The 15,926-nt window shown below is 36.0% G+C and overlaps 1 protein-coding gene across 9 annotated transcripts in view; it reads right to left on the reverse strand.

The window, feature by feature from the left end:
- Nucleotides 1–15,926, reverse strand: part of LOC149556311 (tyrosine decarboxylase 2-like) — a 178,777-nt gene that overhangs the window by 79,405 nt on the left and 83,446 nt on the right. For 7 of the 9 annotated variants that reach the window (XM_089830550.1, XM_089830551.1, XM_089830555.1 and 4 more), the window contains one exon: nucleotides 13,545–13,601. The exons of 1 other annotated variant lie outside the window; for it this stretch is intronic. In XM_089830550.1, coding sequence (XP_089686676.1) covers nucleotides 13,545–13,601 — 57 coding nt within the window. Of the gene's footprint in view, nucleotides 1–8,390; nucleotides 8,409–13,544; nucleotides 13,602–15,926 lie in introns of those variants that run through there. One more of the 9 variants, XM_089830553.1, reaches the window with a different exon arrangement.

The following is a 15,926-nucleotide window of genomic DNA, read 5'->3' on the forward strand; positions in this document are numbered from 1 at the left end:
CATTTCACTCATTTCCAGCATACTTGGGTTGTGATTTGGATTTCACTTTTCTCTCTTAAGGCACATTTGGCAGTGGGAATTAGATTGGAATAGGCATATGTAAATTCTTAAAACTTCTAATCCTCTATTTGGGTGCACAAAATCAGAATTGAGAATAGGAATACATATTCCCACTTTGGCCCAAAAATGAACATTTGCAATTCCACCTAAATAAGTGGAATTGGAATACGTATTCCTATTCCAATTTTACTTTTTCATATTTGATGAAAAATTCAAGTCCATGCCTATGACCACACCCACCGAAAGCCCCACAGTTATAGAAATTGGTTGACTAAAGAAATTAGGAAAATGGTCAATTTTGAACAAAAGCATAGCTCTTGCACAAACCACTAGTATATCAAAGGCATTGATTTTGAATACTGAGATTACATACCAAAAATTCAAGCCCGCATAGGGATATGAAGTGTTTTATGACCTCGGTGATGAAGAAAATCATGAGGAACTCGAACATCCTCTTCCTTTTTCCCTTCATGGATACTTTTGGACTCGTACATAATGAAATCATGAAAAAATCTCAGAATGTGATCATATGGTTTCAGATCTTTATGTAGCAACTTCAATTCTTCATTCAATTTTGCGTCGTGTTGTTTGTGCTCTTCGGGTGTTTCCCCTGTTCTTGGATGCAGATGATATGAGAAAGTGTGAGCCAAAGCAATTATATCATTGCATATCATTCTAAGAAGCTCAATCTTTGTTGTCTCTTCTGTTAAGTTTACCTCCATCTCCAACAACTAAATGAGGATGCTCATGGGAACCTAATTTTCAAGCATGACAAGGTCAGTCAAGATATCAAATTGGCAAGACTGGACATATTCAGCCGATTGGATTGCTCCTCCTGATGGTGAGGATGTGGATGTTGGTGAACCTCTATTGACAGATGAGCAGCTAGTTGAGTTTGAGAGAGAAGCAGACAAGTGGGATGCAAATGTGGCAGCACGTGAGGAGGAACATGAGCTTGGTCATCCATCAGAGGCTTCTATCGAGCATGAGGCACCTATTAGGGCACCTGTTGAGGATGTTGCCACGAGAACTACTACAAGACCACCCACCCAGCAGCAATGATCTCTTTTGAGTTTTACTCGTAGACGCAATTTATGATTGCTGATTCCAGTTTCATTGATACTAAAATTTGAACTTAATATGTACTATTCAGAAGTAGTAGTTTCATAGAGTTTGACTTCTATGTATCTAACTTATTTATATTCAGATGTTGTACTTATTTTTTGGTATAAGATTCTAGCAATATGTTAATCTACTAAGTTCCTCTTGCTATGAATTACTGTTTAACTTAAAACTTTGACTGATATATGGTGGATATCTCAATTTTCAAATTATTATACATTCTACAAATTTGTTGTATGTATGTGTTTTTAAGAATATTTTAAGAAATTTTATATTTTCAAATGTTCGATAAAAGTGTCAATTTATTGCTGATTTTTTTGCTGAGTTTTTGCCGATTTCGAGTTTTCCAAAAATTTTGGGTCAGCTGAGATATTCCTAATACCGAGTTTTTAAACTATGGCATGCGTAATGATTCATCTTGGTCTGCAAAAATCTCAACTTGGTTATGCTTGAAAAACATGTTTTGAACAAATTGCATCTGTGTTTTTTGGGCAAACTTCTGTTCACTCAATACATGCACTATGGACAAATCGGAAACTACTAGTCTCCATACACATCACGTCTAAGCAGAGCCCTTTTTTTTTTAAATTGCAACTATTTTTTGCACTTTGGGGTCGTTTTTGCTTTCCCAAGCCAAAAACAACCTTAGCTCGGTTGTTTGCAACCTCAAATCGCAATATTTTGGCCTCACAAACTCCATTTTTCTACAAATCCGAGCTTTCATAGTTGTCGACTAGGGTTTTTTTGAAACCCTAATTTTTTATCTCAAAAAAATATTTGATTACAAATTCTTGTGTTTTTCAAGAGCTCAACAGGGCTGTCTATTTTTTCTAGGTGCCTCAATTTTTGTGGTTCAATTTTTGAGCCAACGGATCTAGACCCGACAACTTTTCTTTTTGGGTTTTTCAAGCTCTCTTTTGGGTCATCCTTCAAATTTTCTAGGTCTTCCATTTTTTGCCTCGAAGAACGTGGCTTCACAAATTTTCACATTTTTCATTGAAAAACATGTCATGGTATCTCTAACAAACATTTTGCTTGAGTACAACTCAAAATTCAATGGTCGAAATTATGGCACATGGAAGCAGCGAATCATAGCAATTTTTGAATATTGAAATACCAATCAAATTGTTATGGGTGGTATGAAGCATCCGTTTGCTCTTGTTACTAATCAAGATATATGGGATGTGAATAATTGAGAGGCGGTGATGCTTCTCAAATTATTCGTGGCTAATGATTATCTCTCTCAAATTCCATCCAGCAAGACAGCTATCGAGATGTGGACACATCCCAAAGGTCTTCATGAGACTTCTAACAAAAGCAAAGTTTTTTTTTTGAAGAATGCTCTGCTTTCTATTATCATGGATGAGCGAACCTCACTCCAGGCACACCTGAATAGGAATCAGGAAATCTGTGATCAGTTACTTGCCATTGGTCGCAAGGTGGAGGAAGAGGACATTGTGGTTATCACTCTCTAGAGTTAACCAAAGTTTTGCGAGCAATTTATCGAGACTCTCAACATCACGTCTTTTGGTGTTGATCTAAAGTTCACCGATCTCTGCACACTTTTGCTTCAGCGAGATCAGTGGAAACAACAATTCAGTAGTAATTCTAGCTCCACCTCCATAGAGCAAGCCTTTGCTACTAAACCCTTTCAAAATGATAAAGGCAAGTCTCAGCTGTCTTCTCAACAGACGTCCTTTGCTCTAGCTTCAAACAGCTCCCGGAAGAAGAATATTCAATGCAAATATTGCCACAAGTTTGGTCATATGAAGGTTGAATGTCGGAAATGCTAAGCTGCCCAATCTAAGCAATCAAGTTCACAACCCCAAAGCAAACAGTGCAGAGCACACTGAGCAAACGAGATCTGCCTTTTACACCTTCATGGCTAAAAGACCTACAAATCATGTGAAGTTGTCTACCTGGTACATTGATTCAAGTGCCTCTCGTCATTCACTCACTGCAGAGACTAGTTTACTAACTACCAACCTTATTCAGATTCTGTTATTTTTTGTGGCGAAGAAGAGTACACCATTGTCGGGAAAGGCAACATTCAGATTTAGTCTGCTAGGAGGAATCTAATTTTCCTCGATGCGTACAACATTCCAGAGATCGAAATAAATCTACTCTCAGTCAGTCAGTTACTGCGACATTCTCCACACCTAAATGTCACCTTCAATTCACATCAATGTACCATCACTGATCGGGCAACTCAATGTACTATTGCAGTGGATCTTGAGGATCGTGGTCTTTTCCTACTTACTGATTGTAGTGATTCTCAGGACTTAGCTATGGCTGCTCGGCAGTCTTTTATTAGTACACTTTGGCATCGGTGATATGGGCACTTAAATGTGCATTATCTCTCTCAGCTTGCTTAGGATGAGCTTGTCCATAGATTGTTAGAGATTCAGACTCAGTAGCTTGGAGTTTGTGATGCATGCCATGCTGGGAAGCAACATCGCACACCTTTCACAAGTGGCAATTCATGGCGAGCTTCTCAGGTACTTCAACTTGTTCAAGCTAATATCTGCGGCCCTATGGCCACTCCTTCTATTCTTAGGTCCAAGTATTTTTTGTTGTTTGTTGATGATTTCAATAGAAAAATGTGGGCATATTTCCTTAAAAAGAAATCAAATGCATTTCTTGTATTTCAGAAGTTTAAACCTTTAGTTGAAATAGAGTCTGGGAAATCTATTATTAATCTTAGATCAGACAATGGGGGGTAATTTTGTTATAATGATTTCTCTAGCTTCTTGGATACTCATGCCATCAAACGCCAATTAACTACACCCCACACACCACAATAGTAGCGGGAAAAGGTAAAACTCCGGAAGAGGCTTGGTCAAGTCACGAAAATAGATCTCTGGATCCTTCCTATCAAAACGCTCAACCAATCTATCCACAAAGTCCTAGTAAGATGTCACCTGATTGTGCTGCAAAGTAATCATCTCGTGTGACCACCAATCATGAGCTGCTCCCTCCAAATGCAAGGTGGCGTATCTAATGGCATCTATCTCCAACATTGGCCTCAATGCTAGGAATGTATCCAACTTATGAACCCATGCCTGTGCTATCATCTGTCAACTACCATCAAAAGATGGTAAAGTGAGTTTACTAGCAGCTCGCTGCAACTCATTATCATGACTTCATTTAGGCCTCCTGTTCTGACGGTTACTCCTCATATGCTCTCTCCTCTGGTTCAGGTAGCGATCAAAATTCAGTAGCTCACGCACATGGGGTCGTAATGCCTGCCATTCTACAGTAGCAGCTCTGAGATCATCTTGAAAATCCTCCGGCAAATCATCTTCCTCTATCTCCTGGGCCTCCTCCCTAAGGAAAGTGGGACGAGTAGGTCTATTAGCTATCCATGATCTGCGCCTCGGAGCACCCTGTGAGCCTGCCACACTTCTATTGTCATGATCAAGCGTACCTCTACCATGTTCCTGAATCCTGGGTGGAACAACTCTCTCCATTATGGTAGTCAATGCTTGTAATGACTGGGCTATTTCTTGCTGTCTGGTAGTCATGATTCTGTAGAACTCTCTGGTCTCATTGTCATCAATTCTAGGTGGACTCTGTGACTGTCTCTCACCCATAACTGTTGCTCTTCTTTGTGTATAATACCTGGGATAAGGTTGCATAAGATGTTTTTACCCAACAGGATGGCAGGTCAATAGCTCTGATACCACTGAGATGACTCTAACTATAAAAGTCACGAAAGAACCAATGATAAACTGAGACAAATACTTGTCATGTAGTCTGAACTGTACTATGAAAGACAATGTTCTATGAAATTTGTCAAAACTGGGTATGCATCTGTTAAATGGTTAATGGTGAATGTCTCAAATAATTTACCTATGGGCTAACTGTAACAAATGCAAGTGATATCAACAGTATCCAAGAATATTTTATTTATGAACAGATCTGTATCAGAACAATAATCCAGTTAAAATAAATGACAGAGTCTGTACATAGGCAAACGAGTAACATCAAGAACCTGGATTACTGCTTCCATTGTTCGCTGTTTGAGTGGGGTTGTCAGGATGGTGATCGATTCCGTTTTTTTTTTTTTTCCCCCCCCCAAATTCGGGACTATAGTTGGTACCGCCGATTTTATTATACACTGTTTGTTTATTTGCTTGCCGATCAATACCTCTGAACTGATGCGATTTGTACCCCTCCCTTTTTAGAGATGATCCGACCTGCGTCTGCCTGGAATGGCTAGTAAGATGCGCTAGATCGCATTGCAATGTGACCTGCGATTTTATTTATCAATTTTCCATACTCCACGAAAATGGTCTTAATGATATACGGAAGCGCTGCTGAAAGAACGGATGGACGGATGGATCTGGAGCTTGTTAATCTGCCCTGAACTGTCCCCCCCTCCTTTACGGTTTGCTCATACTGCGACCTCTTTATATAAATTCGAATCTTCCACCGAAAACGCCCAACCTAATGTGGACTGAGCCGTCTGGGTTCAGGCAAGACCAGTTAACAATTCGCATGCAAATTCAACCAGGTAAATGTGCTTCCAGTTTCCTTCAAGTTCCCCCAGTCCGGCAATAGTAATTCCTTTCTCCGATGTCAACAAACCACAAAATTTGGCCTTAGGCCACAGATCTCTGCCCAGGTGAAGTGACTATATTATCACCTCCGGTTTGCAATAATTTAGATGATATTTCACACCCTCAAAATTGCTTACCCATGGGAGTTTTCTTTCCCAAGGATAATTTGAGAATTTGCAGACCAAATGACTACAAATTGCTCCAACTGAAATAGAAGTCAAATCCACAAAAACCGCTTGTCCCAATGGGTGCCTCCTGTACTCTATTTATTCACTTTTTGAGAAGTCACTGGAAGCTTCTAGAAACGTCTTTCATAATATCTTATTATAATGCACTTTATTATTAAATAACTTTATAAAATTAAATAAATAACTTTATAAAATTAAAAGTGCAATCTCAATTCAACATTAGAACATGTAGGCCCCAACTTACTGGATGTAGGATTAATTGTACTCTCCGAGAGCAAAAAGAAATCATCTGGCAATAGTAGGACTCTCTCTCCAAAAATCATTTGCCTACGAGAGTCGATGATAGGCAAATCTACTGTAGGAATCATGTCGCTAGAAAGGGGACATGACAATCTAACACTTGGATAGATGACAACAGATCTTCAAGACACATCACTAGATATTAGGATAACCTAGAAAGCATGCAAATAGAATCAGATGAAGAAGTTACAATTGGTGATGATTCTGCACATTCCGTAAAAGAGATTGGGAACTGCACCATCAAATTGAAATTTGGGAATTCTATTCAGCTTTCTAGAGTTCTTTATGTACCAGGTATTAAAAGGAATTTAATATCCATATGGGCACTTGAAGATGATGGTTATAGAATTGCATTCATGGAAGGTAAGGTACTAGCTTGGCCTAATAATTCAACCATAAAGAAGGCTCTAACAATAGGAGTACAATTAGGACTATTATATGAGCTATGCATTAAGACAAACTTTGCACTTATGCATGAGACTTCAGATTCGAATGAAATATGGCATAGAAGATTCGGTCATATCAACTTTTGTGCCCTAATATCTATGGAGAAGTTAGTAATTGGAATGCCCAAATTAAACCATATTCATAATGAACCCTGCAAAAGTTGTGCCTTAGGGAGAAACACTAGAAAGTCATTCCCTCATAGTTTGAGCAAAAGTAAAGATGTGTTGGAACTAGTGCACTCTGATCTATGTGGACCCATGTCTTTACCATCTATAGAAGGGTTCCTATACTATGTGATATTTGTTGATGATTTTTCGAGGAAGACATGGATATACTTCCTTAAGTGCAAAGAATCTGAAGAGATTCTTTCTAAGTTTAAAGAATTCAAAACAATCACTGAAAACTCCTTAGGAAAGAAATTAAAGTTCTGAGAATAAATAATGGGAAAAGGTACACTTCAAAAATATTTAAAGAGTTCTGCAAACTTGTTTGAATTAAGAGAGAGTTCACAGTCCCCTACAATCTTCAACAAAATGGAGTTGCTAAAAGGAAAAATAGAACTATTGTAGAAGTTGCTAGGGCTATGATTTTTTACCAAAACTTGAGCATGTCATTTTGGGTTGAAGCATCTAATACAACAATCTATATTCAGAATAGATGTCCTCACTCATATTTGGACAATAAGACCACTGGAGAAGCATTTGTAGGAAAGAAACCTGACATCAGTCATTTAAGGATATTTGGATGTCCTATGTATGTTCATGTACCTAAGGAGAAAAGGACAAAATTAGAACCTACTAGAAGAAAAGGAATTCTTATTGGTTTCAATGAAACTGGACAAGGATATAGAGTCTTGACCATTCTAAGAGACCACTTTGGGCAAGGAAAATTATACAGGAAGGAGATGGATTTGCAGCACCTTTAGGGACTTTTCGAGAAAGCAAAAGACCTAGAAAATTGACATACAATGCTTTGATGTGTGAGAGTCCTAACCTTGAACCTTCAAGTACTTCAATGTAAAGATCCCTACTAAAAACTACTAACAACTACCAATGCTGAAGTACGAAATTTTGTCAAACACTTGGCATGCAATCTGACCTGTGGTGCTGTAGAATGGAATTGAATAGGTACTATGGGAACTCCGTCAAACACTTGGCAAGCAACTGATTTGTACTGTTAAGGTTTAATACCGTACTCAAAAATTTGTTGTCCAACAAACCCAAAGTAAACTAATGTAATAACAGTGCCAAAATGTAGTGATGTAAGAACAGTACCAATCAATGATGTATTTCAAGAGGGTTGCCAATTACAACATTTAGATGTTACAACTCCAATACATGAAGAATGAATCTATTGAAATGTCAAGACCTCATCAATGCACTTCACATTTACTATGACATTCCAAATACATATATATTTTTTCAATGAATAACAATGACTCATCTTAACACATATGCTGGATTGTTATAGTCTGTACTATTTTTTGATCAATAAAAACACTCTTATTGCTATTCCTAAGACTGAACACATTAAATTGGAACCTGGAAATTGATGCAAATCATTGTTGATGAATGCTAATGAAGAGACACCCGAACTGCTTCCCAAACTGGTCCAGAAATTGCACTGTACCCTGCTACCGAACCTCACAATCTGATTTCCAACAAGATAGCAATTACTGTAGCCGTATCACTGTAGCTTGGCACTGTAGCTCGACACTGTAGCGCTGTCACTGTTCACCATTCACTTTGCAAATTAGTTTCTGATTTGCAGGCACCAAATAAACCCCCAGACTGTATATTGCAACAGCGTGGAGATTAATAGCTAAGAGGGATTTCGTCCTCAAAGCCCCAAGAAGATTCTCTCCAAACTAAACAAGTGATAAACATGACTCCCTTATGTAACTTATGTCTCCAAATGTATTATAAAATAAAGGGGACTCTTTTATTTAAATATTTCCCACCAACTATAGTCTAAGCATTAACAAAGTTAAATATTTGAATTTAACTTTATAAAGTGACTTTATTAATGCAAAATAAATCATAAATCAATCTTTTTGTCAATTTTAACATTTACCATCAATATGTTGCTGCCATAGGATGTCCAATCATATCTAGAATGACTTACTATAAATAGTAAGTATGCCCAAAACTACCTCAAAACCCCTCAGAGACACCTACAACTGAAACTGTCCAGGTCAAATGGCCTCTAAGTCCCTTTGATGTCCTAGTTAGCCTATGGGACTATGGGGAAATAGGCTAACGACACATCATGCTATGAATGCTAGAAAGGGGACATTACATTCAGAAGAAGTTAAACATCAAGCTTGAAAAGATGCAATGGTGGAAGAGTGTCAGTCGATACTAAAAAATGATGTTTGGGATATAGTTCCTAGACCTAAAGGAAAATTTGTTGTGTCTTCAAAATGGCTCTTCAAAGTTAAGTATGCTGTGGATGGTATCATTGAAAAACATAAAGCTCATTTTGTGGCTAGAGGTTTTTCTCAAAAGGAAGGAATCGACTTTAAAAAAACTTTTGCACCAATTGTCAAGTATACCTCAGTTAGAGTTGTAATAGCCATTGCACCAACCAAAGGTTGGAAAACCCATCAAATGGATGTAAAAATTGCTTTTCTAAATGGAAAAAGTGAGGAAGAAGTATTCTAAAGAGGGCTCTATATGGACCCAAACGGACTCTCCGAGCCTGGTATGAAAGGATTGACAAATACCTTTTAAGTCTTGGATTCAACAAGAATGTGGCTGATCCAAATCTTTACTTTAAAGTAACTAAAGGTGATATGCTAATTCTAATTATTTATGTTGATGACCTTTTGATTAGAGGAAGAACATCTTGTTAATTAGCGTAAGAAAGATTTGGCTTCTGAATTAGAAATGAAGGACTTATGAATTCTTCATTACTTTCTTGGTTTGGAAGTACGTCAGAAGTCTAGGAATATCTTTCTACATCAAAAGAAGTATACTATTGATATTTTAAAAAGATTTGGAATGTGGGACTATTGACCTATGTCTACACCTATGGAAACCAACTTACACAAGCTAAAGGAAGCAAGTGCTAAATCTAGACTAGTTGATCCCACTTTATACAAATAGATAATTGGGTCCCTAATGTATCTTGTAAATACTCGACCTGATATCTGCTATGTTGTGAATCCATTAAGTCAGTTCATATGTGAACCTCATGAGATTCATCTTGTTGCTTTGAAGCATATATTAAGTTATCTCCAAAGTACTATTGGGTATGAACTTAAATATGAGAATACCAGCTTTAAGTTAAATGGATATACTTATTCTTATTAGGCCAAAAGTGTAAAAGACTAGAAAAGCACATCAGAATGTTGTTTCAGCTTAGGATCATCTATGATCTCTTGGATCTGCAAAAAGAAAGCTTCAGTTGCTCAGAGTTCTACTGAGGCAAAGTATATTGCAGCAGCAATGGGAGCTAGAGAAGCAGTGTGGCTTCAAAAGTTGCTTTCTAACTTGTTTTGTGAGCCTATGAAACCTACCACTATTCACCGTGATAACCAAAATTGTATCAAGTTATCTATGAATCTAGTATTTCATGATAGATCCAAGCATATAGAAATTCTTTACCACTACGTAAGAGACATGGTGGAAAGAAGACTTATTCAGTTGGAATATATTAATACAGGTGATCAAACAGCTGACATTCTCACCAAGGCTTTTCCTAAAGTGAAGGTTGATCATTTGAGGAAGAAACTTGGCTTGGTTAAAATGTAAGTTTATGAGATTGAGTCTCAACTTTGTAAATCTATATTATTTTAATAAAGATGTTTAAAGTGTAAACTCTTTTGTCATATGTGTGACTCTATGACTCATGGGCCTACCCTATGTTCATTATTAAAAGGTGACAATCTTTTATAATGAAATGTTGATTTTAAAAATATAAGATGACGACTTTATAATTATTAGATTACTATCATGATGAGTATCATCTGATTTGATGTTCATGGAAAAATCATGATAGTTAAAAAAAAAGCATGTTGATGGATATCATGTGACTTGATATTTGTTGAAGATCAATATGTTCAAACTCATGGTGGATATTACGTGACTTAATATCTATAGTTATACCATGATCTTTTAATAGCATGAGACTTGATATCTGTGCACATACCATAACTAGAAAGAATATCATGAGACTTGATTTTCTTATATCTATCTAAAGGATATTACTTTTTCAAATAAGGAGAACTTATATATATGCACTTTGTTTTCCCTAGCTAAGAGGGAGTGTTAATGCATGTAGCTTTGGTCTGACATTACTGTGATCAGCATATACATATGTATATATGTACAATAGTATGATGCACATTCTATTATACATATATGCATACGTACGTGTTGTATGTGATCATTCACAGTTTGAAACTGATGACATATATTTTTTGAGATCATTAAGGCATGTTCAAAACTAATTCTGATTCCTTTGATATTTAGATCATTATTGATCTATCCTTATATCGAGCCACAAATTTTAATGATTGGTAATACGTTGTTATACATTAGTTAAGTCAATAACAAATCGTGAATGATTAGTTACCTCCGAATAGGTGTGAGGATGAATGGTCATGTCTCCGATGTCTCCATTCGGAGACATGACCAGTCATCCCCACACCCTTCCACTTGATATATATACCAATCTACCTGAGTAAACAAGGCATCAAAATGTATTAATGTAAGCACATCAAAGGATCGAAGGAAATTCTGAGTTCAATAATATGTTTTTATCTCTGTTATTACTGCACTAACTTCTACAGATTCTAGAAGTGAATCAGTTCATTGACATTAGTGTTCATACCTACAACAAAACTGTGCATCAGTCTGCAATCAAATTAAAATCTGGTAATAAACTTTACAAGTATCACCAATAGCACAGTAATATTACTAAAAAAGAATGCAATTAATCATGAACCAGCAATTTTCCTATGTCATTTTATCATGTCTGACAATACAGTGTTTAAACTTGTGATTTACTTTTCTGAACTCAATTCAGCAAAACAAGAGATAGTTGGTAGAGGTCTCATACCTTGAACCTTGGTACTGATCTCCCACACTAGAAAAATATCCACATATTGGAGAACCAAATCAGGATCTCCATACATTAGGAGACTTAAAATGAAGTTTCCTTAGATATTTACACATTTCCTAGATGCATCTTATGAAAATCAGGAAACTTCTTATAGAAATTTCTCAAATTATCATGGAAATTACGCTTGGTTTTCTTGAAGTGCAGATATGTGACTACCAAAAGCTAAAAGAGCTTGAGTACACTGATAAAGTTGTAATTTATATTTTTCCATAAAATTCTATGTTTTTATCAGCAAAAATTATCTTATCAAATACAAACGGTAATGCTACAAAAGGAAACAATAATAATGCTTAAAATGTGTATATGCCTTAAAAAAATTATCAACCGAATGCAGATATTGCCACCCCTAAGGACCCCCATACCGTATTTTAAAAACTAATGGCATCCCCCTCGTTCTGGGAGGTAACTGAGCCCATGTTGCACTATCCCAATATTTACTCCTCTATGCATACAAAATTAACAACTCATAATCTTTATCTTGTCATAAGATATCTAGGTTCTTGGGATTTCATATTTGACATAAATGTGACAATTCAATGCTGCTTAAAATCTTGAGATCTCACATCTTTTATAGAATCTCAATTCAATTAGTTTGTAGGTAATTCTGTCTATTGATTGACTTCCACCTTATTGATGAAACATTTTGTAAGTTTTCGCCTTTTTCCAAGTCACATTGGGTATTTCCTCCATTTAGGATGTGTTAGATTGTTTTCACAAGCATATGACATGTTCTTGGAAAAATATTCATTAAGTTTCAAGAAATGCTACTCGAACCCACATTCATGAAGAAACTATTGAAATAGAGATTCCCTGTGCTTCTTGTTTACTAGTTAGATTATGATTAAAGAGGTCATGCTTCAGACCATTTACCAACCAATCTCCAGAAGTTTTACATCTTGTTCAGTTTTTTTTTTCCCTTTATCATAGCTTAAAACATCAGAATTTAGATGTCTCCTATGTAGAAAAAGTTAAAAACTACTACAAACATTCAAATGTTAGATAGTACAAGAATTTTTTTTGTAAATGTTCAACTTTTCACCACTTATACAATGTAATTTTTCACATTTATAAATCAATATTTCCATGTACATTGCAACTGTAGAATTTGCCACATAAGCCCATTGTAAAAATTTATACTTGTGTCAAAAAAAAATTCTCTGTAGGCAAGAGCCTACAACACAACGTTAACTTGTGAGCCTCTCATGTGGGAAGTCTTGGGTTTGAGTCTACTCAAGCTCAACACATAATAATAATTAATTTCAACAAATAATAATTAATCTAGGCATTGGCCCATTACCTATCAAAATAAAAATCCCCACATTGTTTTCCACTCAGTTGGTAATTGCAATGGTATGTGGGGAAAACATCAGAATAATTAATCTAATATGGAAGTGATACACTTCATTAAATGGAAATGTTGAGGGAAATGTCATGTTTGGAACATGGATATTATTTAGTATTTTTTATAAAATTTTACATGGATATTATTTAGTATTTTTTATAAATTTTTACATGGATATTATTTAGGATTTTTTATAAATTTTACATGGAATATTAATGATGATATGTTGATTCTTAACTTTTTTGATTTTCTTGATTCATGTCTCAACTTTGTTCCATTTTGGATATAAGCACAAAAAGAAGCTCCCTTGTAATGCATGAAAGATATAAATGATTTCTAATGCAATGGTTCATTTACTCCTCCATCTCTCGTGTATTGCAATTATATCTTACTTACCTTGTTTCTAAGAAATTCTGGTTTTGTAGAGAGAGCGTCAATCAGAGCACTTGAGTCCTACATGAGAAAAATCAAGTTGGATGAGTTGGAGTTTTATCAAGACATCCGAATTTATGAATTTGGTGCAAGCAACAAGAATTTATATATTAAGTAGTCTCTCACCACTGTCAATTGCATAACTAAAACAAAAAATACATCATTCTATATCACACTGATCAGCACACAATTATAATCAGAAGTTGCAGTTCCTGTGCTGAATTTCATCTTAGAATTTTAGAGACATCTTGCTCAATGTTCACTTACATACAAAAATTTTAAAATTACAATGTCTAATATTTTTTGACAACTTTTGTAAGAGAGCACATGTCTAAAAGAATAGTTGTTCCAAAATCCCCAATTAGAATAATATGAACAAGAAAATGAATCCTAAAAGCGTGAGTTGTTGCAGTCATGATAAGAAATCGTTACATACAAGGTACATTGTAAATTTCCATAGGCAATCTGGGGCTCAAACCTGGGTCTTCTCAATCGCTCTGGACTGCTGTGGTACTGATCTACCAACCTATCGATGATTTATAGTCCACAGGGTGAATTGTTGTTTAATCATCCCCTCATAGGATACTTTGATAACAGAGACTGAGAATTGCAATTCATTCAGGCTATTGAGGCATCTGGTTTTGTTATCTGATTATCCTTCATTCCTTCATCCTTTGATGACTGGGTTATTGGATTGCAAGAATCCTATGATTATTTTGCTCCATGTTTTATACCTGCATGACTTATACATAAGATCTTAGAGAAATATTAATATTGCTGGCCTCATTGCACTCGGGTTGTGTGGCAGGACTATCCTTTGAGTTTATTAAGAGTCACTATCTTGTGTTAAAGTGGGAATTACTTGTTGAGGTATCCTGTCCCAAAACATAAAGTTGTTAGTTTTCAAGGTGCAGGATGGTAATGGCTCGTTCAGCAGTGGGTAAGGTAAGAAGAAAAGAGCAAGAATGTTCAAGGAGAGTAGATTGGTGATATGTGGTTTCATTGTGTAGGTAGAGTAGGAGGAAAACACCAAGACAGTTTGAGGCAAGCAGATTGGGATACATGGTTTCATTGTAATGACTACAGAAGATCAGCTACCTCGAAGGCTGGGCACAAACAAAGCCAAAATTAGAGTCAATGGGTATAAAAGGAAAGCAATGAGTTGTCTTACCTATTTTAGCTTGATGCTTGTTGAAACCAAAGTGGAAATCTTATCCCTTAATACTTCATCAAGAATTATAGAAACATGGCAGACATTTTTAAGAATTTTGTCATTGATCTCCTCTAGAGTCATTTTCTCTATCTATTTTAGAAGCAGTTTTCTTATTTTTTCTGTTATAAGTTCATTAGTGTGCTGTTAACTTCTAGGTATTTGCATTGACAATGGGAAATGAATCCTTATAGTTTTAACAAGAAGTCCTTCACATCTGATCTTCATTGAGGCAGCAATTTAGTTCTCCAAGGAGAGATGACAATTCTTCAAGACCTCTTGAATCTACCATAGTAAATGATCAAAAAGTTAATAATATTAAGGATTACCTAGAGCAAGAAAAAAGATCTTGTCAATATCAGTGGCATCTCTTGTATGAAAATCATTTGATGGCAGTGTCACCTGCTGAAAACACACTAATTGACTCTCCGATTGTATAGTTCTTATCCCATTTGGACTATATATTTAAGTAGATCAACCTCTTTTCCACTCAAAGGGATCCAAGTCACCATGGTTGTTGTGAAGTCAAATCATGGATGGGGAGAAACAGCATTTAAGAGTGAAGGAATGCCCCTGACAGGATTTATATCTCCATTTCTGAAGAAAGTAATTTATGCCAATTGTGTGTCATTTAGTCTTCAATTTTTTCCCTTCTACCTACACCTTGATCCATTAAAGATTGATTGAAAACCCATGAGGGATTACATTAATCAAGTGACTAAATTACAAGTTTCTAGTTCAGCCCAAATGTTATCTGTTCTTAGGCATTTAATGTTGGCATGGGGTTACGAAATCACTTCTTAGTTTTGAGGCACTTTACCATTCTAGGATTATTTCCACTCTTAGAAATTATATGATGAGAATCAATTGATTAACTTTGCATATACTCTTACGTTTCTTATATTTGAGTTAGTGTTTCTCTTTGCCACATCATCGGCATCACAGGTGAGCAAGCTAGGAGGTCAACAAGGGCAGTGAGCTGCAGTGCTGCTCATTGATTTGGACAAGCCAACAATGTTTTCATGAATTGAAATGATCTTCAGCAGTCTGGACAAAATAGAAATTTTTTTTTTAATTTTCAATCTTGTGCGGCTCTCATGGAAAGCCTAATAGCACTGGTTCAATGCTCAGCATCC

The sequence above is a fragment of the Cupressus sempervirens genome, chromosome 5 (genome assembly GCF_028749045.1).
Source record: "Cupressus sempervirens isolate cs-2001-9-10 chromosome 5, ASM2874904v1, whole genome shotgun sequence".
In the NCBI taxonomy this organism is placed as follows: Eukaryota; Viridiplantae; Streptophyta; class Pinopsida; order Cupressales; family Cupressaceae; genus Cupressus; species Cupressus sempervirens.